Source organism: Panicum virgatum, chromosome 1N, assembly GCF_016808335.1.
Source record: "Panicum virgatum strain AP13 chromosome 1N, P.virgatum_v5, whole genome shotgun sequence".
Taxonomy (NCBI): Eukaryota; Viridiplantae; Streptophyta; class Magnoliopsida; order Poales; family Poaceae; genus Panicum; species Panicum virgatum.
In genome coordinates, this window is record NC_053145.1 from 39681933 (window position 1) to 39707802 (window position 25870).

Here is a 25870-nt window from a genome sequence, read left to right on the forward strand (position 1 = left end):
AAACCATCGAGAAGTTTAAAAAATGTATGTTTCGGATCATGAATATGTCGTTAACCTTGATCCTTCGGTGAAAACTTTGATATTTGGGGCTAGAATCGATATCCACGATGCGGTGCGGTATATATGAGGACGCGATGAAGGAGTACGGTCTTGGTCCCAATAATGAAATCATCCATGGTTTTAGAGGAAGTGACCCTGAAACAAAGACTTTTGCAACATGTATTTATTAATTTGGACTTCTATTAATTTTGTATTTCAATGTTATGTGCCAATTTAAATGATATGAATACAAGTAAAATAATATTGTTACTTAATTCAAAATTGTAGATCGATGGACCGACAATGGATGTACGGCGACCGGTGCACCATGGCATGGATTAATGGTCTAAAGTCTTTTCTCGATGCGGCGGAGGCCCACAAGTCATCGAAAGGTTTTATGTGTTGTCCGTGCCGCGTTTGCCAAAATAAAAAGGAATACTCTAAGAGGAGCACTCTACACGCCCATATTTATGAAAAGGGTTTCATGGATAACTATACTCTTTAGACCAAGCACGGTGAACCTGGAGTTGTGATGCAAGATGGTGAAGAAAATGATGATCATAATATTGAAGATGAACCCATGGACGATGCTGAAGAAATGGACGAGGCTGGAGAAAATGCAGCAGAAGACCAACCACCTGATGAATTAGGTCAGGTTCTAGTGGATCCACAAAGAGACTGAAACTTTAAAGGAGTCAAAGAAGTTTGAGAAGATGTTGGAGGATCACAAAAAATTATTGTATCCAGATTGTAAGCAGGGGCTTAAAAAGTTGGGTACCACACTTGAAATGCTGCAGTGGAAGGCAGCTAATGGTGTCACCGATAAGGGATTTGAGGAGCTACTTGGAATCGTAAAGAACATGCTTCCAGAGGGAAATGAACTGCCCTCTGCAACATACGAAGCAAAGAAGGTTGTTTGCCCTCTTGGATTGGAGGTACAGAAAATTCACGCATGTCCGAACGATTGTATTCTCTATCGAGGCGAAGAATATGAGAAACTGGATGCTTGTCCTGACTGTGATGCAAAACGGTACAAGATCATGCAAAATGATCCTGGTGAGGTCGACGGGGAGCCCGTCTAGAAAAAAGTTCCCGCTAAGGTGATGTGGTATTTGTAACGAAAATGGCCTCTCATGCCATATTTCAATATAATATTTTGGTGATTGATATAGACAACACAACACTTGGACTAATATGGTGATGTGGTATTTGTAACGAAAATGGCCTCTCATGCCATATTTCAATATAATGTTTTGGTGATTGATATAGACAACACAACACTTGGACTAATATGATTGTTAAGATGACCATTCTCAGTCTTTTAGGTTCAAGTGATGACAAAGTATCACCGGTTGAACCGACGCTGAGAAAATCACATACGTCGATGCATTGACTTGGAGCACACCAGGAATTTTGGTTTCACCGGTTGAACTGACATTAGGGAAGTTGAATACGTCGATGCAATGGACCCAGAAGCTGAGGCAAGGTCTATACACCGGATGAACCGACGATTGGGTCTTGGTGAACGTCGGTGTAGTTGTCCAGAGAGTTGTTTTTTCAGAGTTCACAGGACAACTACACTCACCGGTTAAACCGACGCATCATCGGTTGATTGCCCGTACACGTAACGGCTAGTTTTTGAGGCGGGAAGTTTAGTATCACCGGTTGAACCGACGATGGCTATTGGAGGTGCGTCGGATTAACCGGCGTTAAGTATTTTTCTGGCAGCTTTTCTCCAACGGCTATATTTGCTTGTGCTGCCTATATATACCCCCAAGTCCGGGTCATTTGGGTGTGCTGGAGTTGCTGAAGCCTGCTACACTTGAAGAACACCTCCAACCACCTTAGAGCTTCATTGTACATCATATAGCCTTAAGCACACTTGTGAGAGTGCTTAGTGCTTGATTAGGCTTAGTTCTTGAGAGAACTAGCTTAAGTGAAAGTCTTGCTGCGGCAAGCATCTTGTGTACTCGTCGTGTGACCCTCCGACTTGGTGTGGAGAGGCAACGACACTTTGTGCGGGGAAGGAGACCCCTCTTGGTGAGAAACTCTGATAGTGAAGACGGTGCTGTGGGTGACGCTTCGAGAGAGACGGTTGCGGTGGCCTTGTCTTGGTGACTTGGGGTCACTTAGCCTTTGCTTGCCGGGAGCCTTGGTGGCGAACGCAAGACGGTGATCAAGCGGGGAGAATCGGCATCACACTTGTTCGTGTTGGACAAGTGGCCGTGGATGTAAGGAGGGACTTGGTGTCCTAACTGAACCAAGTTAAATCGTGTGTCTTGGTGTCTTCACGGGAGTTTGCATATTCTCTCCCTTACCTCTTTACTTACCGTATTACGTTTCCGCATTTACTCTATCTTGCGTGCCTTTACTTTCCTAGTTAGTTTTATTAGGATTGGCTATAGGTTGCAAGTCTTTTAGGGGTAAGTAGAGAGTAGCATAGATAAACCTTAGTCATAACTAGCATGTGTAGGACGTGTTAGATTTATCTCATGCAAATAGATTGAGCCCTAGGATAGAAAGCGATTAGCAACCCTATTCACCCCCTCCCCCTCTAGGGTCGGACACCCCGGTGATCCTTACAGTATTTCCCAGTAATACCACATTTGAAGTGCTTTTTCAGAAATAAATCCAATCCTAAATTGATGCGGTGGCACAAAGAAGAGCGTAAGCAAGATCAGATGCTGAGACACCCTGCGGATGGGTCCTAGTGGAGAAACGTGGATAGAGATTTCCCAGATTTTGATAACGACCCAAGGAACATAAGGTTCGGTTTAAGTACGGACGGAATGAATCCATTCGGCTAGTGGGGCAGCAGTCACAGTACATGGCCTGTGACCCTCTGTATGTTCAATCTTCCTTCTTGGATATGCATGAAGCGGAAGTACATGATGATGCCGGTGCTTATCCAAGGCCCAAAACAACCGGGCAATGATATTGACGTGTACCTAAGACCGTTGGTTAATGAACTTTTGCTGCTGTGGAAGGAGGAAGGTGTACGTGTTTGGGACGAGTACAAATAGGAGAATTTTGACCTGCGAGCATTGCTTTTTGTTACCATCAACGATTGGCATGCACTTAGCAATCTGTCCGGACAGTCAAATAAGGGATACCAGGCATGCACTCATTGTCTAGAAAAAACTGACAGCTTGTATCTAAAAAATTGTAGGAAGGTCGTGTACATGGGTCATCGTCGATTCCTTCCCCTCAACCACCCCTTAAGAAGAAAAGGAAAACATTTCAAAGGGGAACCAGAAACTCGTGCTAAGCCTATATTCCGAAACGGGAAGCATGTTTTCTCGATGGTGAAGGATGTCCATGTCGTGTTTGGAAAGGGCTGTGGAAGCAAACAAGTTCCGAATGATGAAAACGGTCTTGCCCCAATGTGGAAGAAGAAGAAGTCCATACTATGGGAGCTCCCATATTGGGATGTCCTAGAGGTCCGTAACACAATTGATGTGATGCACTTGACGAAGAATCTTTGCGTGAACCTGCTAGGATTCCTTGGTACGTATGGGCAGTCAAAAGATACACTAGAAGCAAGACGTGATTTGAAAGAAACAAAACAACGAGAAGACCTACGTCTTGAGAAGAGAGAAAATGGACAACACTACTTACGTCCTGTTAGCTACACTCTTAGCAAAGAGGAGAAGGAAAGCATGTTTGATTGCTTGAACAGTATGAAGGTACCGTCTGGTTACTCCTCGAATATGCAGGGAAGAATTAATATGAAAGAGAAAAAGTTCACAAACCTGAAGTCTCATGATTGCCACATTTTGATGACCCAATTGCTTCCAGTCGTGTTGAGGGGTATTCTACCAGAAAATGTAAGATTAGCAGTGGTGAAGCTATGTGCCTTTCTTAATGAAAATTCGCAGAAGGCAATCGATCCAAATAAGCTCACAAGGCTACAGAATGATGTGGTCTAATGTCTTGTCAGTTTTGATATGGTCTTTCCACCTTAGTTCTTTAATATTATGACCCACCTCCTGGTTCATATTGTGAAAGAGATAAACATTTTAGGCCCTGTATTCCTACACAATATGTTTCCTTTCGAGAGATACATGTCAGTCTTAAAGAAGTATGTTTGGAATCGTTCTCGGCCAGAAGGATGTATCGCTAAGGGCTATGGAATAGAGGAGGTCATTGAGTTTTGTGTTGATTTCATTGATGAACTTAGTCCGATTGAGGTCCCCATGTCATGCTATGATGGGCGATTGGAAGGAAAGGGCACACTAGGTAAGAAATCTAATATGCACATCCCTGAAAGTGAAATCCGCAAAGCAAATTTCACCGTTCTACAGAATTCATCACTCGTGGCCCCATATATGGATGAGCACATCAATATTGTCCGATATAAAAACATAGGGAAGTCTGAGGCATGGATTACACGTCATCACATAGATAGCTTTGCGGTTTGGCTGAGAAGAAAACTCATAGGTGACAGCACGATTGATGTACAACTACAATGGCTTGCTAGGGGACCATCGGCCACAATCATGCAATACCAAGGATACGAGATCAATGGATATATGTTTTGCACAAGAGCCCAAGATGAAAAGAGCACGAACCAAAATAGTGGTGTGCGTATTGATGCAATAGGCCATGATGAAAATAAGGACAGCTACTTTGGTGTCATAGAGGAAATATGGGAGCTTGACTATGGCCCCTTGAAGATTACTTTGTTTCGATGCCAATGGGTGAACCGAGAAGATGGCGGTGTAACGATAGATCGGTATGGAATGACAATAGTGGACTTCAAAAAGATTGGATATAAAGACGAACCATTCGTCCTCGCCAAAGATGTGACGCAGGTTTTCTATGTGAAGGACATGGCAAGCAAACCAAAGAAAAATCAAGGCAAGTCCGACGACGACCCAAAACGCCACATAGTTCTTCCAGGAAATAGAAAAATCGTTGGAGTTGAAGACATTTCGGACAAGTCAGAAGACTTTGATCAGTTTTACGACCGTCCTCCATTCTCTGTCGATGTTGACCCTAGCATCCTGTTGTCCAAAGAGGATGCTGTAAGGATCACCGGGGTGTCCGACCCTAGAGGGGGAGGGGGTGAATAGGGTCGCTAATCGCTTTTCTATCTTAGGGCTCAATCTAATTGCATAAGATAAACCTAACACGTCCTACACATGCTAGTTATGACTAAGGTTTATCTATGCTACCCTCTACTTACCCCAAAAGACTTGCAACCTATAGCCAATCCTAATCAAACTAACTAGAAAGTAAAGGTAAGCAAGAAAGAGTAAATGCGGAAATGTAATGCGGTAAGTAAAGCGGTAAGGGAGAGGATATGCAAACTCCCGTGAAGACACCAAGACACACGATTTAACGTGGTTCGGTTAGGACACCAAAGTCCCTCCCTACGTCCACGGCCACTTGCTCACAAAGAACAAGTGTGATGCCGAGTCTCTTCGCTTGATCACCGTCTTGCCACGCCTCCAAGGCTCCCGACAAGCAAAGGCTAAGTGACGCCAAGTCACAAAGACGAGGTCACCGCCATCGTCTATCTCGAAGCGTCACCACGGCACCGTCTTCACTATCTTGGAGCTTTAACACCAAGTAGGGGTCTCCTTCCCCGCACAAAGTGTCGTTGCCACTCCACACCAAGTCGGAGGGTCACACGACGAGTACAAGTGTTTGCTTGCCGCAGCAAGACTTCTCTCAAGGGAGCTCTCGCAAGAACTAATCCCTAATCAAGCACTAAGCACTCTAACAAGTGTGCTTAAGCCTATATGATGTACAATGAAGCTCTATGGTGGTTGGAGATGATCTTTAGCTCTAGTATACTTCTTTGAACTCCAGCACTCTCAAATGGTGCGGCCTTGGGGGTATATATAGGCAGCACAAGCAAATATAACCGTTGGAGAAAAGCTGCCAGAAATGTGCTTAACACCGGTTAATCCGATGCTCCCCAAATTGCCATCGTCGGTTTAACCGGTGATACTAAACTGCCCACTGAAAACTAGCCGTTACGTGTACGGGCAATCAACCGACGCAATCGACCGGTGTATGTAATATTAGCGTCGGTTTAACCGGTGAGTGCAACTGTCCTCTGATCCTTGAAAAACAAACTCTCTGGACAACTGCACCGACGCCATTAACCGGTGCATCATCGGTTCATCCGATGTATGCATTTTTCTTGGTCTGCTTCTGCCATTGCACCGACGTATTCAAACTTCCCATCGTCGGTTCATCCGGTGCCAAACCCTAGCCCGCAGGCCATCTCTGTCATTGCACCGATGAGTACATTTTGCCTTACGTCGGTTTAACCGGTGATACTAAAACTCCCAGACGTGCTCAAGTCAATGCACCGACGTGTGTAATTTGCTTGGCGTCGGTTCAACCGGTGACTTGATTTCTTTTAGGTTTCAGGGCGCTGCCCTGAGACCCGCGAGGGGCGGCTCCCCCTCGACCCCCGTCCGCTAACCGGGGTGGCCCTTCGGGCCTTGCTACGCCTCTCTTCTCTTTGTCATCACTTGAACCTAAAAGCCTGAGAATAGTCATCTTAACAATCACATTAGTCCAAGTGTTGTGTGTCATCAATCGCCAAAACATTATATTGAAATATGGCATGAGAGGCCATTTTCGCTACAGATGCTCCTTACGCCTCGATCATGATCAAGAGACATTCGTAAAAGGAAAGGTTGTCAACATTCCATTAAACAATGATGTGTAATCATTATGTTATACTTTCATGTTCATGTAACCAAGTGATTGATGTAATATATGGTGTATGAAATAACTTATATTTTAATTTTTATGCATTTATATAATAGTTTGCACAGAAAACACAATTGAAATAGATATAAAAAATTTAGACTCAATATGATAAATTAATTAAGTGCATACTCAATGTGATAAACATAATTAAAACAGAAAATCTATTTAATTAAGTGCATGCACATATATGATAAAACACCAAAAAACAGAAAATCTATTTAATTAACTGTTTAATTAACATGTATGAAATAACTGATATTTAAATTTTTTATGCATTTATATAATAGTTTGCACAGAAAACACAATGGAAACAGATATAAAAAAATTTGGACTCAATATGATAAATTAAGTGCATACACATTAAATTTATCCAACATAGTGACCTATAATACAGAAATATAATTTTGCATGGTGAAAACAACAAATATTTGTACTTATAATTAATTTATTATGAATAAACAACATGTAAAACACTCAAAAAAAAACAAAAGAGCTATCTAATTAGCTGTTTAGTACGGTACTAAAGAGCTACGTGAAAATTTTCCCGCCAGATGGGGCAGGTTAGTACCGGGCAATGCCCTTGACCGGTACTAAATGTGGTCATTTAGTACCGGGCCATGGCTATGCCTGGTACTAATCTGCGCTGGTGCCAGTTTAGTACCGGGCGATGCTTTGGCCCGGTACTAAAGTGGCACCCCTATATATATAACACAGCCCCCTTCACCTTCAATTCTCGCCTCCGCCCAGATCGATTTCGCCGTCGCTGCTGCCGCCGGTCGCCACTCCGCCTCCGCCCCGCCGCCGCGCCGCGCCTCCGTCTCCGCGCCGACACCCTATCGCGCCTCTGCCTCCTCCACCGTGACGCCGAACCCTCTCCTCCTCGGAAGCGGGCGCCCCCGATCTAGAAGCCGGCCGCCGGCGCCTCCTCGCGCGCGCACGCCGTCGTTCGCCGCCGCACGGCTCCCGGCCCCCTCCGCCTCCGGCTCCTGCGCTGCACCGGGCCGTCCGCAGCGCCACCTCCGCGCCGGCCTCCGCACGATCCGCGCGCGCGCCGACGTACGCCGCCTCGAACACGCCGCCCTCCTCCGCGCCGTCCGCAGCTCGATCCGCGCCGTCGTTCGGGGGATCCGGAATCTCGGGCGCCGCCGCCTCCAACGCTGCTGCCGCTACTGCCGCCGTCGCCATTTGTGAGAACTAGGGCTGACGTCAGCACGAGTACGTGCAGACGTCAGCAAAGCTATTTAATTTTTAGAAATTTGCAGAAAATTGATGAAATTGTTAGAAATTTGTTCAAATCGATGGAATGTCTATAGATATTTATGAACTTTGTGAACATTTTGGAAAATGTATGGAAGAAATGTCTATAGATATCTGTGGCTTTACATTTCTTCAAGCTATGGAAGAAATGTAAAGCCACAGATATCGATGCTGACGTCGTTCCCGAGACCGAGAAAGAAATGTTATGGGCAGATGTCAAACGGCACTTCACCTTTCCGGAGGACAAAGAACAGCTGTTTAAGGATTGGGTCATGAAGAAGATGGCTATTGCTTTTTAGACGTTCAAAAAAAAATTGAACAAAGATTATCTTAAAAAGGGACTCACGCCAGACTTCGAGAAAAACTTCAAGAATCAACGTCCTTATTGGGAGGCATTCGTGCAGTACAAGTAGTCCGAGGATAGCGAGAAGAAGATAGCCCAAGCCAAGGAGAATGCGAGCAAAAAGAAGCACTTCCATCATCTTGGGCAAGGAGGATATGCGTCGGCGATTCCGAAATGGCAGAAGATGGAAGATGATCTCGTTGCCAGAGGAATCGTACCGGCGACTTTCAACTGGTCGTTGCGAGCAAAACATTACTTCTACGCTCATGGAGGCTCATCGAATATGGAAGATGGGTCGTTCGTCACAAGCGATGCCATAAGGGAAGCGGCCAACAGGCTCGATGTGGCACTAAAGGCCATGTTCGAAGGCAGCTTCAAGTCAGATAGAGAGAAAGATGAGCTGACGTACGCTCTTGGCACACTGGAACACATAGGACATGTGTGAGGCATGGGCGTAGTTCCATGGAAGCATGGCTTCAGTGGCGACATAGAGACGTATCGAAGCCGACAGAGAAGAAAGGCTGAAGTAGTAGAGAAGGTGCGTGCCCTAGAAGAACGGGTTGCTTCGATCGAAGGTGCACTTACAGCTAGCCAACAGCAGTCACCAGAAGCCAGATCAACGGCTCAACTGGAGACTAGCCCCGTCGGCTCGCAGCGTCGTAGCAGCATCGCTACAACGGAACACCCAGCCGCAGATCGAGAGGAAACGGTTGCGGAACATTACCCCGTGGACGACATCGCCATGAGGACCCCCTGTGAGCTTCTATTTCCGCTAAGGAAAAAATTGAAAGTAGTCGCTCACGGGGTTGTTGAAGTCCCTGTTCAAGGCGGGACAATCCATGGCATGACGATTCAGAAGGATATGCTAGAGTCATGGTTGACCGTGTCGAGAAAGGATGGGAAGACCTCGACCTCGAGATCCCTGGAGGCGATGGAGAAGAGGAACTAGGACAGGCCTTCCACACTTGGATCTGTTGGAAAAAACAGTACATAAAAATTGCAGGAAGGGATCCTAACCCGTCTCCGAGGTCACCGCCAGCTGCTTAAGGGTCTCCGAGGCCCAGTGTGGATCCACCGTCACCGCCCGCAGCCCAGGACCCCAGCGTTAGTCCATCGCCGTCACTGGCCGCTTCCGGGGAGCCTAGAGTTAGTCCGCCTCCGCCATCGCCTCGCCCCGCAAAGAAGAAGAAATCTGCTTGGGTGCCGCCACCGCCACCTCCAAGATATAAGAAGACCCAAGAACGAAAGAAGAAAGAGAATCCCACGCCAGAGAAGTCAGGTTATGAAATGACTCCAGAGGAATTGGATGCTTGGGTGCAAGAAGACGTGCGCAAGCAGTTGAAGCCAAAGAAGCCTCCGCCAAAGGAACCAGTGGATCCGGCAGGGAAGAAATTCTATCTATCCATGATGTGCCAACCAAAGCCTCCACTGATGTTGGACTACGACGGCTCGATTACAAAATCATGGGAGAAGAAGAGTAATCGGAGGTACAACCAAGTCCCCCAGCTCAGCGAACAACCCAAACAAAGCGTACCCCCTCTAGTAGTGCTTTCAAAAGAGGATGAAGCTACTGTTGAGTTTGTCAAGGAAACGAACCTCACAAAAGCTCAGCTCCTAGGTCAAGAAAAAATCCCGGTTCACCAAGGCGCAGGAAGAAAGCCATTTGTACTGGGGGAACCTCTGATGTGGCCAGAGTTGATTGACACCCTACCAACAAAAATGCGTGAGTTACATCAGTGGTACTTGAAAGCATGTGCAGAGGGGTATATAATGCTAGCTGCTCGAATTAAACATACTCATTTCTATCGGGGAATGGATGACATTTGGATTGATTTTGACCATTTTTGTTTCTATTCCATCAAGACGCCCTAGACAAGTTGTAACGTCCCGCCTCCCCGAAGCCGGGCCCGCTTACATCTGGCAGCTTAACTTAGGATATAGAGTACCCTCACAGACCAACACCAGTCTTTTTTGCGCACTTTGTCCTCACTCGTGCGCACCCGGGAAGAACTTCCCGGTCGGTCACCCATCCCCAAATTTCTCTGAGTCAAGTACGCTTAACCTCGGAGTTCTTTCGAGATCGACTTCCAAAAAAAAAGTTGCAACTTATTGGTATGAATATCCTATTAATTCTATTAAGCTCTGGGTCGGGACGTCACATACGTTACAGAATAGTATCAGAGCTAATTGCACTGGGGGTGATTACTGGCGTACTTAACTACGTTAAGTAAATCTTGTTTTGCAAAATTTTGGGTTTTCGAAAAGTTGACGCTAGATGCGCTAAGGAATAGAGTAGATAGTTCGTATGCCCTAATTATGTTTTATAAGTTAGGTGGCATCTAAGTATCTATTTTATTCCAGCACTTCCAGCATTTACTTCTCGTTAAACCTTACTTTTATGCACAACTACTATTCTGTAACGTCCCGCCTCCCCGAGGCCGGGCCCGCTTACATCTGGCAGCTTAACTTAGGATATAGACTACCCTCACAGACCAACACCAGTCTTTTCTACGCACTTTGTCCTCACTCGTGCGCACCCGGGAAGAACTTCCCGGTCAGTTACCCATCCCCAAATTTCTCCGAGTCAAGCACGCTTAATCTCGGAGTTCTTTCGAGATCGGCTTCCGGAAAAGAAGTTGCAACTTATTGGTATGAGTATCCTATTAATTCTATTAAGTCCTGGGTCGGGATGTCACACAAGTCCCTCGTCAGTATATGGTCTATGTATGTGTTTTCTGTCAATTGTATACTCTAGCTGTACTAAGTCGTTTAGATTTCTCATTCCCTCCTTTTATTTGTAATCGTGCAGGATGAAAATGTAAGAATGCCAGAAGAGCGGGATTTACAACGTTGGCTTCATAGATCCGAATGTTATACATGAAGAGTGTGTACGCCAATATCCTAATCGGACCGAGAATAATTTAGTCATGTCCTTGGAAGGGCAGCACGATCGCACATTCATTCTGTTGCCGTACAACTTCAAGTGAGTCCTTTCACTTTTTGAGTCACTTCAACTAGCCAATAAGTGTATATATCTAATATTTCTTGTATCCATATGTATGTATTAACAGTTTCCATTAGATCATACTTGTGATCGAAATCGATCGGTCCCGGGTTACTGTGTGGGACTCCTTGAATAAGCCACCAGAATTATATCAAAATCTCGTAGACATCATGCAAAGGGCATGGTCTCGGTTCCTCAAAACACAATTAGGAGTCGCGTCAACACCGACTGAGCTTGAATTCAACCATGAGGAAAACACAATTAGGAGTCGCGTCAACACCGACTGAGCTTGAATTCAACCATAACAAGCCGGTACGAATATCGCACATCTACTTTCATTTATTCAAACAGCATGAATATTTCATAACATGTATATATGTATATATGTATATAGTGTTTGAGACAGAACCAAGGAACTAACCTCTGCGGATACTACGTATGTGAGCACATGCACTTTTGTTTGCAGAGATACCAAGAGGGTGACACAAGAAAACTTCGAAGTACGCATAACATTAGTAACAATTTCTTGTATCTAATTCCATGCAGGTACTAAATTAAACTATTAGTGTTTATTTGTTGTTGACAGATTTAGAGTATGAAAGAGAACCTCATCGAACCGGAAAGAATCAGGGCAATTCAAGAAGCACTCTGTGGATTCCTGTTGGATGAGGTGATAAATCCAAAAGGTTAATTTCATTCCAATCCAATGATAAGTGTGGCTCGAGCTGATAAACTCAACAAATGCCGCAAGAAGGATGCCGGTGCCGATGACGATGCAGATGATTAGAATTATTGAAGAATTTGTCGGAAAAAACTTATGAGAATTCATACTTGTAAATATTATTGTCTTTTATCTATGTATATATATAATTTCTAACATTTCTTTTATCCATGTATGTATATAATTTTTTTATTTGTTTTGCTCCATATACAAATACGAATTCTAGATACGAGTACGAATACACAAACCGCTGCAAGTATGACTACTAATACTAATTAATTGAAATTGAAAGGAAAAGAGAAAAAATATAAAGCATCAAAAATAAAAAAATCGTTTAGTACCGGTTGGTACCAACCGGTACTAAATTGCTCGGCCTAGCTGCTGGCTTGGCCAGCAGTTTAAGCCAGCAGTTTAGTACCAGGCCTGCTGACCGGTACTAAGTGCGCGTGCACTTAGTACCGGATGAGCGGTACCGGTCGGGAAACCGGTACAAACCGGGGTTCCCGACCGGTACTAATGAGATATTTTCTAGCAGTGGGATTAACGCAACTGCTAATGGCGGGGGACTGAATGAACCTACTCATGCACCTAGTAACGATTGTTTAACCTGATTGTCTTCTGCTGGTTTCCAAATCGTTAGGGACTAGTAGACGCGGCCGATTCTGGACATGAGCTTGCCGCAGAAACTGAAAGCCCTCAACTGTGGTTGTGCCATACTGCTGAAAAAGGACAAGCACAAAAACTTTCGAGGATCAACCGACCGGCCCAAGAAAAGAAATGGACGTTTTATTGAGAGAAAATAGTTGAGCAGATCTACAAATTTTAGGTGTGAAGTACTCGTACTAATTTCTTCTCGTTTTTTGAGCTGGTGCTCATGCAAACTATCCAGCTGGAAGAACAGATGTGTTAACTTTGGAGTTTTGTGACAATAACTTGGACATGCACATTGTAAGAGAGTCCAGGTTTTGGTTGATTCAATGCATTCCATACTGATCGACTGTTAACCAGTACCTGCCCCCTTAAACTGTGCTAGTTCAATGCACCTGTCAGCCTGGCTGCTGGCCATTCTTCAGTTTCCCCCAAACGAACCAGAGCTTGCATTATTTGATCTCTCGCCATGGCCCCATGGGAGCTTCTGCTTTCTCTGCCCTTGGAATTCGAAGGCAACCTTCTTAATGAAATACATGCTTAGACACGTTAGCGAAAAAAGAATTTGAAGGCAACCCCCGCAGACAAGCGGAGGGCTGCATCGAATCCCCAATCATATGCAACAGCCCGACAGCTCATGCGTGCTGCTCCAAATCTGCATGCCGCCAACGGCGCCCATGATATGAACGATCCACACAAGCACACCCTTCCCCACACACCCATCAGTCCATCACCTCTGTCTGTCTCCTCCGTCCTTCTCCCCGCTCGTGTGTCCTGCGTGCCATCGTCTCTGCAGCCTGCACAGACAGCTGCAGATCATTGGCCCGCAGGAGTTGGGTGATCCTACTGTTACCAAGGAGAGATCGATCACGCTGGCTAGCGCTCGCCGTTCCCCCTCTTCCATGGGTATAACTCCGACCTGTCCCTCCATTCAGAGAGTTCCAGTTTTATCTAGTATTTGGATTGGAAGCTGCTGTTGTGTTTCTTGGCCTACTGCATTGCCCTGAAAATTTTGTCATACATGTTGTGTTGGTTGGCCTATCTTGGCACAGAGTTCCATCAAGGTTTCTTTTTTCTTGGATGTCTTGTTGATTTTTATACATTTACTTTGAGCTCATTTTGGAACCTGACAACCTGTGGTGGTCCTGCTGTGATCTCTGGTTCCTACTACTGTATCTTTTTTTTTAAACCTACTACTGTATCTTTGCTTTCTTGGTTCTGCAAGAGCTCGGCAATCTTTTGCTGGAGTACGTCTCCTCGGCTCCTTCAAATCTCGTACTTCCTGGCATTGCCATCGGTTTACTAGACGTATTTGCTGCATTTCGAGGCGTATGTATCTCTGAATTTTTATCGGTATCCGGGACTCGAATCCGCCGTAGCTTTCCCCTGTTCAAAGGAGAGACAGATAGATCCTCCATCTTCTTTCGCATGCTTCTTGTTCCTTCTACCACCAAAGCTGCCTCCATGCCCTTTCAGCTTTTCCTTTCCCCTGCCCTTTGATCAGTTGGCTGGATGTGATAGCACTGTTCATCTGGATCCTGCATCCCATCGAATAGAAGAGCTGGCAGCGCCGTTCACGTTGGCGTTGCTTCTGTTGCTGTTGAGCAAAAGCAGGGCCCAAATCCCGATGTGAATCGGAGAGCGTGATTAGCCCCGCATCCTTTTGCTGCTTTTGTTTCCCTTGCTGTTTATATTCAGGTCGATTCTTGTTCTGGTCTTTGATCTTTGATGTTAAAGCATTTCATTTACTCACTGGTTTTTGTGTAAGCAATGTTGCTCGTGGCGAGAAGAAGCCATCGTCTTTACTGGCTGGTGTCTGAATCCAGGACTGCGATGCTGAGGGAAGCCGCCGCTGAGCTGACTGCGACAGGAGGAGCATCCGCCGCCACCAAGATCCGCAAGCGCTGCGCCGTGTCGCCGTCGGGCGCGTCGCCGGATCGCCAGAGGAGGGCGCTGAGGCTGAAGCGAGGCGTGCGGCTGATCGGCCACCGGAAGGGAGGCGGCACCGGCGCGTCGCCGTGCGCGAGCAGCGGGAGGGAGAGGAGGATGTCGGAGTCGTCATGGAGCCGGCACGGCCGCCACGGCCACGCCGATGTCGAGGCGTGGTCCGCGGCGTCGGCGCAGAAGCTCGTCAGCGCGCTCTGGCAGCTCAACAAGGGGGACGGCGGCGCGTTCGAGGAGGAGGAGGAGATCGGGTGGGACGCGGCCGCCGTGCGCCGGGGCTCGGACCACCGGCGCAGCGTGTCCCTGGAGGTCAGCGCCCCGCCTGTGTCGTGCCATTGGGTGCTCGTTTTCTGCGGCGATCGTTCGTGGTCTCGTCCTGACGTTGGTTCCCTCGTGCATTTCTCCAAGATTTCGAGAAGAAAGAGCAAGACCATGAAGGATGATGGAGAGCAGAGGAGCTGGCACGATGGTCATGCCCATGGCCAGTGGTTCTCGGATGTCATGAGCAACGGCGGCACAGTGGAGGTGAGTTCGAAACTCCTTATTCTATTCAGAGAGTAAAGTCCATCACCAGTCCCTAAATTTATCCCTAAATTTATGTCGTTGTGTCATTCCAGTCCCTAAACTCACAAATTGACCGTTTAGGTTCTCAAACTTGTCCATCTGTATTATCTTGGTTGATAAACTAGAAAATTAAACGTTTACATCCTCAAATTTATTCAATCATATGATTCCGATCCCTAAACTTAATTTTGAGTCTCATATAGATCAAAACAAGACGATCTAAAATCTATATATTAAAAAGTAATTCATAACTATTTCATATGAATTTGAATAAAGATAAATTTTATATCAAAATGGTATTCCTCGACGTAATCTACAATTTTATAGTTGGAATATTTTTGAATTAAAACTGTTTAAGGTCTCAAAATATTGTTGTAAATTTATAGATTTTGAAATTTAAAATTTAAAATTAAATTTTGGGACTCTAAAAAATTATAATTCAAAAACTTTTCGACTGCAAAGTTGTAGATCGCGTCGAGAGATACAATTTTATATAAAGTTTGTCTTCATTCGAGTTCATATGAAAAAGTTATAAATTATTTTTTGATATAGAGATTTTAGATCGTCCTGTTTGGACTTAGATGAGACTCAAAATCAAATTTAGGGACTGAGATGATACGACTGGACAAGTTTGAGGATCTAAACAGATGGTTTATAAGTTTAGGGACCGGAATGACACAACCAAATAAATTTGAGAACCTAAACGAATCGATTTACGAGTTTAGGGACCGGGATGATACAGTCGAACAAGTTTAGGGACCGGTGACGTACTTTTGTTATTCAGAGTATACCTTCACAATACCATAGAGTGCCACTAGCGATGGGGTTAGAGTTAGAGAGCTGAACATCTGCTGGTTGGCTCTAGAGCATTTCCAATGATGCATATGCATCGCATCCCCCTTGTGAATAGCCACATGCGATCTTTGTCCAGTTGCTCCACCGGCTGTACACCAACCAGGCCTTGTTTATTCGTTCGTCCACCTGCCTATGCGATTCGCATCGCATGTCTAGCAGTCTAGCTCTAGCCTGTTAGGTGTTAGCAACTGGCCTGGATGCTTTTTCTAGTTTCTAGTTTCTAGCTCTGCGCGGCGCGGCGGCGCGAATGATTTGGCGGTTAATTTTGAAGCGCCTTGTGTTGGCAATCCGAGGTGGCAGATGCGGCGGTTGTCAGGGTTGGTTAGTTAGTTGATTGGTTGGTTGAAACTTGTTTGTCAATGGCTACAGCCCGTTGAAGAAGAAGAGGTCTGACCGACCGTCTGTCTCACTGTCTGTCATCGGCGCCTAATCAGGCCACTGTTCCTTTCGTCTCGCTCATCATCCTGCACTTGTACTTGCCATGGTCGGTCCTTGAAATGGTGATGTAGATCAACTCAAAGCAGTAAGCACATGCAGCAGTAGTTCGGCATGTTCACTGACAGAATGCAGAGCTTGTTTACCGACAGACTGCGGTGATCCCAAGAGTTTTATGAGACGATCTCTGTTCCATCCATTTTTCAGGTGCACACGTGTCCTCAGGGCCGCACCCCGGCACGTTGTCCGGGCGGCGACAGGGCGGCGGAGGCGAAGGACCTGTTCAACAGCCTCACGGCGTCCGCCGAGCTCGTCAGGGTCCTGGGCAACGTCCTGGGCCCCGCCGGCGCGCTCGGCCCCACCGCGGCGTCGCTCGTCGCCGCGCTGCGCTCCGAGCTCGACGCCGCGCGCGCCCGCGCGCGGCGGCTCGCGAGGCACCACGGCGGCGGCGGCGGCGGCGAGGAGGAGCGCCACCGCCTGCGGAGGCAGCTCGCGGAGGAGGTGCGCGCGTGGAAGGCCAGGCACAGGGAGAAGGCCGCGGCGGCCGCGCGGCTGGTCGCCTCGGAGCTGGACGGCGAGCGCCGGTCGCGGCGGCGCGCCGAGCGGGTGGGCAAGAAGCTGGCCGAGGCGCTGGCGGACGCCGAGGGGTCGCTGCGGGTGGCCACGCGGGAGCTGGAGCGCGAGAGGGCGGCCAGGGCGCGGCTGGAGAAGGTCTGCGACGAGCTTTCCAGGAGCGTTGTTGGCGGCGGCGCGGTGGCGGAGGAGGAACTCAGGCGGGAGGCTGCCGAGGCCGCGCGGGAGGAGCTGGAGAGGGAGCGGGAGATGCTGCAGCTCGCCGACGAGCTGCGTGAGGAGCGGGTCCGGATGAAGCTGGCCGAGGCGAGGATCCAGTTCGAGGAGAAGAACGCCGCCGTCGACCGCCTGCGCCAGGAGCTCGAGGCCTTCTTGGGCACCAGCAGCAAGGAGGGCCGTCAAGAATCGCCCTTCCACGACGAAGTCCAGCATACCGCCGATGATCGCCGGTCGTTGCAGCTGGTCCTTGCGTCCGAATTTGGCGTCGACGGCATAGACCGCGTGGTCACAGACAAGGCCGGACAAGGTGAAAATGGCAACGATGGCGAAGGCGACGACGGCTCGGAAGCAGGCAGTGACATCGAGCTCAACATGGACGGCAACAGCTGGAGCTACAAGACCACCTCCAGGGCGACGACGGCCAAGAACGCGGCGTCAGTGCACGGCTCACTTTCGGACAGAGGAACGGAATGCGGCGCCGGGGCGGGCACCTTCGACCGGAGATCTCAGGGCACGAGGGATGCACTGGAGCTGCAGGAGTGGGAGGACGTGTGCAGCGACGACGGGGCCAGCACCAAGGACCTGGACGAGGACGCGGAGAGGTACGAGGCCATCAAGAACCTCCGGGAGCAGATGCTGGCCGGCCACGGCTTCGTCTTCCCGTCGCAAGGCGAGGTGGACGCCGACAGGGATCGGCGTCGCCAGGCTTTGGTACCTCAGATCGAAGATGGGGGACTCTGGTAAGTAAGCCAGATTGATTGGCGTTGTTGAACGGCTGTCAGTGACAACACACACCAGCCCTGCTCCTTCAGAATTTGTGCATAGCTTTGATTTTGGGGTTCCTTTTGCACAGTTTGTAGTAGAGCTTGCTCTCTCTCTCTCTTTCTCTCTCTCTCTCTCTCTCTCTCTCTCTCTCTCTCTCTCTCTGGTTTGGGTCATCACTGTACTTCCATAGGAGTATTTGGTTTCAGTTTTCTTTTTATGTTTTTTGTCAGTGACATTTTGCGTTTGGCATCTGGATCAGAAAATCACCCATGCTTGTATCTCAGTATCTGTATATACGGAGTTACATACTCGAGTGTTCATATGTAGGTTTTGTGAAGGAAAACACTGCCAGTTTAAAAAAAATGAACCATTTTATTTTTTAAATGGATACGATTTCCATCCCATTGTGGTTCCACATGTAATGTTTTTTCCCCAAAATATCCCATTTATATAAAGAAAATTATGAGTGGATCAGACAACTCACTTTAGTTAGTTTTTTTTTAATACGCAAGAGAGTCGTGCATCATCCTATTAAGAAAGAAATACAAAATACTTCCATTTGAAATATATCTTCTCTGTTCTGTATATACAAGTAGAGGTGAGCTCCATTTGTGAGATTTTTTAGATGTAAGGATCCTATGACTCTGAGCCCGTCTTGACAATTTATTTTAATTATTTTTAGGCAAAACAGCTAATTTGATACCTCAATTATTTTTGCCCCAGGCTTAAATTCATCCCTCAATTATGAAATTGACCAATTTCATCCTCAAACTTTCTATTTGAGCTCAATATCATCCCTGGTCCAATGTGGCATGCCTAGTCAACAATGGGTGATGTAAAAGTGAGTCAATATGTATAAGTAGACTCTTTCACCTCAGATTTTTCCTCTCAATTAATGTCTCATAAAAAATATGGTTCAATAAACAATGCGAATTTTTGAATAAACAAAAGTGTAAACTTTTTGTTCATAGATACAAGATCATCAATAACTTACTTTAGCTATGTTAGTGAATTATGAGTTAGTATACCACTCTGGTATAACTTGGTATGCCAAGTAGGCATGCCACATCACTCTAGAGACTAAATTGACCATAACTAAAAAGTTTGAGGATTAAATTGGTCCATTTAATAGTTTAGGTTAAATTTAAGTCTAGGAGGAAGTTGCAGGATGAAATTGACTATTTTGCCTTTACATATAAATGATGGGCAGGCTGACCCCAACCTAATAACGGCTAAACATTCTGACGCCACAAGGTAGTTGAAAAGAATGTGCTGATACAATTAGTAAAAAGATAGTTGGGAAAAGTCAAAACATAATAAACTAACTATCGACGAGGATCCGCTCAAAAAAAAAACTATCGACGAGGATCAAAGAGAAAAAAGAAGAAGAATAAAAACGGCTGAGCACTTTTCCCGTGCTGGGCTGCTCCTATACCTCTTTGTGGGCCGAACTGGGCTGCCATATCACCTTGTAAATCTCCACCTTGTCTGCCACGTCAGGACGAACGCGTCATCGACGCGACACCTCGGACCGGCACTCATAGCGGAAGGGCACTACTACCCCAGGCTCGTGCCTCTGAACTGAAGCCACGCTCTGCTGCATCATCCTGTCCGTGTCCCCGGCCACCGGCGGCGGAGGAGCAGAGCAGCAAGCAAGCGGCGGCGAGGCGGCCATGGAGGAGGAGCAGCTTCAGGCGCTGCTCCGCGACCTCGACGCGCTCAAGCAGCGCCCCGACGACCCGGCCTCCATCGATCGGGTAACCCCCTCTCCCGCCGCGCCGCTCCCTGGATCTCGGCAGTTTGCCTTCCCATCTCTTCCCTTCTCCCTTGCCTTTCCAATTATCGATCCCTGTTCCTCTTACTGCTAGATGCGGGAGCGGGTAGTGGCGATGATGAACCCGGCCGCCGGCGCCGCTTCGCGATCCAAGATCAAGGTACGATCTGACGCTGAGGGTGCGGCGCACTGCAGATTGGGGGGGTACATCTTCGCGCAGCTTGTGAATTTCACTTTGCGTGCGCGGAATTGGGGGTGCAGGACATGAGCGCGGAGGTGGTGGACAGCAACCCCTACAGCAGGCTAATGGCGCTGCAGCGGATGGGGGTCGTGGAGAATTATGAGCGCATCAGGGACTACTCGGTCGCCATCGTTGTAAGCGTCCTTCTCGCCTAGTTTGGCATTGCAGCTCTTCAATTTTGTTATGTCGGCACGAAATTCCGAAATTGGCATTGATCATATCCCTTCAAAGTTCCATCCTTGAGTAGAGGTCTCTCCATGGGACTATGTATGCACCGAAAATGTCGTGTGGATATCACGAAACTCGATTATTATTGGAGATCACACGACACTTGAATTGCTCTGGAGAATGGTCTTGGTGTACCATGTACCAGGTGCTTAATAAAGAAAATGTGGCTATAATATATATTATGAAAATCCAGCTGGTGTTATTTCTGTATGCTAGTGGTAATTTTGTCATGCTTTAGTACAATAATCCTAAGTTTGAAAGGAGAAGGCAACTTGTAGCTTTATCGCAGTATACATGAAAATATTTGATTTAGCACACATAAGTGTGGAAATTCAACTCAGAGCAAACCTTTGATTAACAGTCATATGCTTTGCAGGGCATAGGTGGTGTTGGTAGTGTTGCTGCAGAGATGCTCACAAGGTGTGGAATTGGACGTCTCTTGTTGTATGACTATGACACAGTCGAGTTGGCTAACATGAATAGGTTGTTCTTTCGTCCAGAACAGGTGAGCTTCCAGTATAGTATGTTATATATTTGTCTCATCTCTTCTTACTCCATGGTTACCAAAACATTTTATGTTGAAGTTTTGTTCACTGCTCTGCAGAAAATAATCCAAATCAGACCGTAACTCATATTCAGTTCCTATGTTTTGATAGGTTGGAATGACAAAAACAGATGCTGCTGTACAGACGCTTTCTGGAATAAACCCTGATGTTGTGTTGGAGGTAAGCAACCATGCCCAGTATCAGTATCTATCAGTTATCCTTTTTCCTACTTCAGTAAACCAAGTGTTTCATCAAATTTTGAGCACTGTTAATTTTTGGTAGAAGTGACAAAACCTGGGATGTACAGTTTTCGAACTATCCATGCCTAATGTTGTATACTTTCCATTATTTATTTATTTATTTATTTATTTATTTCGTACTCCAAGGTGGCAAGTTGTTGTTGTCATATGAAGTACAAAGTAGCATGCATTTCTTGGGATGTATTGGGTGGTGTAACAGTATCACTATCTTCCTCCCGCTTATAAGAAAACCGATTTACTTTTTCTGCTGCAGAGCTACTCACTGAATATTACTACAGTCAAAGGATTTGAAACATTTTTGGCAAGCCTAAAAGCCAGGAGCTCTCATGAGCCTAGCACTGGAGTTGATCTTGTCTTGAGCTGTGTTGATAACTATGAAGCTCGTATGGTTGTGAATCAGGTGAGTTCACAAAACAAAAAATTAGTTTTTATCCATCCTCCCTGTGCCTTACATTGACATTAGATGCATAGATATGTATTTATTCATTGGTGTGCATTTGCTTATTAGTTCTTTCTACCTGATTTTCAGGCATGCAATGAGCTTGGTCAGACTTGGATGGAGTCTGGTAAGTTATAAATCACATTTATTGACACTTGACAGCAAAAACATTTCATAAACTTTATTTCAGTTTGGATATCATACTTATTGCCAACTATTCTTGTGTCTTGCTGCCATTGTCTCTCATTGTATACCCTAGGTGCATTTCACAAGTGTGAAGCCAGCTTGGTTGTATAGTGTCTATACCTTCTTTTATATCACTAATTCACTATGTGGTATGTACTTCAGCCACCATACTTGGTCATTTGTTAAACCTTGGGAGTTGCTCAACTTGTGCAAGGCACACATTTAAACGGGATACTAATTTTCTGTTAGGATTCTGTTGTGCTGCATTACTGCTAAATTTTTGCAACAATATTCAAGCTAGTTAGGCACGATCATGGATTGAAAGAAAAATCTGTGCTTCACATAATTGGGTTGGAAAATAGTAATTGCAAATTTGCAATCCACAGAAATACAGGCCCAAGTATGTGTTGAAGCCTACTAGGTTACATTCCTATCCTTATAGAACACATAGCGACAATGCAATTCTGACATAGCCTGTTTGTTAGCTTCTAATTCAATGCTAGCCCTCTATTAACATTAATCTCAATTCTCAACAATGTGAACGGCAATTAATGTAAGATATTTGTGTATCAGGTGTCTCGGAAGATGCTGTTTCTGGTCATATACAACTGCTGGTTCCAGGTGAAACTGCATGCTTTGCATGTGCTCCTCCATTGGTATGTTCGTATGATCTTATATTTGCTACTCTGGTTTGGTGGTGGCCTTATGAATTTGACAATTTTAGATTGCGGATGTGCTTTTCATATTGTGAGGTCTAACATTTTCGTTGCTACAATTTTAATGGTTATTATGTCTTGACAATTATTTTCCCCTATGTACTTCCATTACATTTTTCATTTCTGTATCATTTCTTGCTCACCTGTTTGTAATTCTTTTAATTGTAGGTTGTAGCCTCAGGAGTGGATGAGCGTACACTTAAGAGAGAAGGGGTTTGTGCTGCCTCTTTGCCAACTACAATGGTGAGTCCTTGTTTTATATTTTTACTATTTCTTTTCGACTTTTGGTTGTTCACTATCTCAATGACATATGGAAACTTAAGTTCAGTTATATGTGTGTAGATGCTGATAGCATTATGTGGACCAGTGCATCTTTTCATTAGTTTCTTGAAACATCTACATAATTTTTCCCTGTGCTGTAAAGCATAAATAACTGCAGTTTAATATAAAACTATATTTGTGTAGCTTCCGAATTGCCTTTTACTTGTAAAATCTACAGTATATTCTCTGCCATTGGAAACAGCTGCAATGCAGTGGATCAAATCAAACATTTCATGATCTGTGCACTACCGGCCCGAGTGAGGGTCTATTGGCGTATTTGCAGTCTTTACACTTGGGCATATATAGAATTCTTGTTTAGTCTTCACCAGAAGTCCAGATCTCCTGTTCCATTTTCTTTTCTGGTCTAATAATCATGGTGTTTGCAGGGTGTTGTTGCCGGTCTGCTGGTCCAGAATGCTCTGAAATATCTGTTGAATTTTGGACAAGTTTCCCCTTACTTGGTAATTACTTTGATTCTAACTATGGCATTCATAATCCAGCAAACTTCACTAATGTGTATTCTTGCTAACATAAAGTGAGGGAATTATTGTGCACCATCAGTTGTTTCGTCAACAAAGCGTTATTCTTTAGATTCTTTAGTTTGTGAAATACTGTTTCTTTTATTTCTTTTGCAAATGTGGTGCATATGATAGTTTTTTGAGGTGAAATACAGATGTAATCTTATGCTTGAAATGTTGTACCACTGCAGCACATGTTGATCCAGTATAGCTATCTCTGCATTCCATATAAATGGCAGTTTCTTAAAACCTGTTATGTCATCATGAATGTGCAGGGGTATAACTCACTTAAGGATTATTTCCCAACAATGGAAATGAGGCCAAATCCCCAGTGTTCGAATCCAGCATGTGTTCAGAGACAGGTGTTTGCCCTTCTGACAAATTATTGTTATGGCTAAAAATAAAATGATGATGGATTTCTAATGTGATCCTTGTTTTCATTATTTTCAGAAAGAGTATATGGACTCCAAACCTGCTAGAGATGCAGCAGCAAAGGCTAAGATGGAAGCTGAAGCATCTGCGGCAAGTGAATGCCCTGTCCACCTAGACAACGAGTGGAACATTAGGTACACCATTCCACATCAACTTCAATTTATTTTTACCCACTGATTTATTTCTGTGTCCTAGACTTTTTTTGTCCTAGACAAATGCATAGCAACTTAAGTTCAAGACATGCACATTACCTAGAAATACTGCAGATAAGAATATTAGTGATGCATCACATACTTTTTGTTATCACAGATTATGTTGCTATCCATTTCGATTCAGTGGTTATGCATGTATAGTTAATGGAGCTAATAACATTCTGGTGGACACACTGTACCTGTCCGCAGAGTTCAAACCACTTCAGTTTTTAGCACTCTTATTAGCAAGACTCTGTATTGTCGTTTATAAATGTAGTTCACTAGTTTGAAGATTCACTTGAGGGTCTATGCATTCCTTAAAGTATTCTTTTTCTTAGTATGTATGATGTAGAAACTAATTAGCTAGGACTAGCATGATGGTTCTTACTGTATTTCCAGTATTTTGCTTGTCTACCGTACAACAAGTTGACATGCTTTGAATCATAATTATTAACAGAGAAGCTGTGCATGATAGCTGAATCACAATTTTTTTTGTTCTTATACAGTGTTGTTGATGATGAAGACACAGCATCATCAAGTATTCGAAGCACTGCAGGTAAATCAAATGCCCTTTTGGATCAGAGCGAAGTATGTTTCCTTAATCTGTCATCTTCTTGACACCTTTGTACTCATTGTAAAATTCTACAGATGTCCTACCAGAAGGCCTTGTCCGCGAACTCCCAGCTGCTGATTTGTATCCAGAACCACCTGCTGCGGCAAGCTCCAGTGCTATCGATGATGATCTTGAGGAGCTCCAGCGGCAACTTGATGCCCTAAACTCGTCTTAGCCAGGCTGGTTCATCTGATTCTGGCCTTCTCCCCCAAATCCCAACTTGGACGGGAAAAGAGGCTTCACATAGTGTTGTTTTGTGTCTGTTCTAACAGAGTCGGTAAATTCACCGGATATAGTCTTCATCCTTAGCACCGAGGTAAAAAAAAATGATAGTTATACAGTTTTTGTGTTTTGACCTACAATTTTGGCTGAGAAAATATACATTTATGAGCCGGGGAACCTGTTGGTGACTAATATCTACATTTATGATCCGGGGAACTCGCTGGTAACTAATACCTGCATTGTTGTCGAGTGCTGATAAGTCTGCCATCAGGAGCAGGTCTGATAACTGGTGATATTGAAAAGATGTGTACCCTAGTGCCGTTGGAGGATATTCAGACGTTGCTACTGCTGCCTTTGAGAGTCTGATGAAATATTTTATCTGAGTGTGTAGAGTTAAACGCTTGCCAAAAGGGCTCGTCTATATATATACATCTAATAATCCCGGAACATGTGGATTGAAGTGGAAAATGAACTAACTTCCTTGTGAGTCCCTCTTTCTCGTAATAATTGGATCGGAGAGGATTAGCACGAGGCGGATTGATCCCAAGCGCCTACCTAATTGACGAATGGGGAAGTTAGTTTTGGCCTTTTGGGTTCACGGAGTCTGCCGACATCTGAACTGGCTACTTGCTCCCAGGAATGGCTGCAGAAGCTGCAGGACACTGGACACCGCGTGGCGCTGCCGCGGTTGGTTCAGCTCCCAGTTCCTGGCCTCCCGCGCCGCGCCGCCCAGTTCAATGCTAGGAAGCAGGAACGTGAAGAGCTAGCGACATGATAGAGAGCGCCATTTGACGAAATGAGGGCCACTTAACCGGAGGACCTTTCCGAAGCGCCATGTGACGAAAAAATAGCTCTGACGATTCGTTACCAAGCCGCGTGATGGTGCGGTGCGGCGCCCCTCCAATTCGTTCCCTCACCGCTACCTTCTCGGTTCTCGCTTATTAGCGCAGCCGAGCCATGTGATGGAAATGAGGCAACTTGCGTTGCATTGACCGGGCTATTTTTTGCTCACCGTACCAAAATACGGTTAACAACTATAGTGACCGAGTTGGTACTACGGCCGCACAGCACACAACATTATT

General features: G+C 45.5%; 2 protein-coding genes across 3 annotated transcripts; both read left to right on the plus strand.

Annotated features, from left to right (window-relative positions):
- The first annotated feature begins 13308 nt into the window (after window positions 1–13308).
- Window positions 13309–18486, plus strand: LOC120655806 (uncharacterized protein At5g41620-like). 2 transcript variants are annotated; one of them, XM_039933774.1, is made up of 4 exons: window positions 13309–13653; window positions 14574–15000; window positions 15100–15216; window positions 16753–18486. In XM_039933774.1, exons 2-4 carry the CDS (start codon window positions 14581–14583, stop codon window positions 18079–18081), a joined length of 1866 nt encoding a protein of 621 aa, XP_039789708.1. In that variant the 5' UTR covers window positions 13309–13653; window positions 14574–14580; the 3' UTR covers window positions 18082–18486. The 2 variants fall into 2 exon arrangements, with proteins under 2 accessions (XP_039789708.1, XP_039789709.1); XM_039933775.1 differs by lacking the exon at window positions 13309–13653 and adding an exon at window positions 13662–14445.
- A 1162-nt stretch (window positions 18487–19648) lies between these two features.
- On the plus strand, window positions 19649–25119 carry LOC120655807 (ubiquitin-like modifier-activating enzyme 5). Its single transcript, XM_039933777.1, has 14 exons — window positions 19649–19859; window positions 19971–20036; window positions 20138–20251; window positions 20722–20850; window positions 21002–21070; window positions 21404–21550; window positions 21680–21716; window positions 22349–22431; window positions 22660–22734; window positions 23199–23273; window positions 23606–23692; window positions 23781–23896; window positions 24460–24509; window positions 24602–25119. Exons 1-14 carry the CDS (start codon window positions 19776–19778, stop codon window positions 24739–24741), a joined length of 1272 nt encoding a protein of 423 aa, XP_039789711.1. The 5' UTR covers window positions 19649–19775; the 3' UTR covers window positions 24742–25119.
- The last annotated feature ends 751 nt before the right edge of the window (window positions 25120–25870 follow it).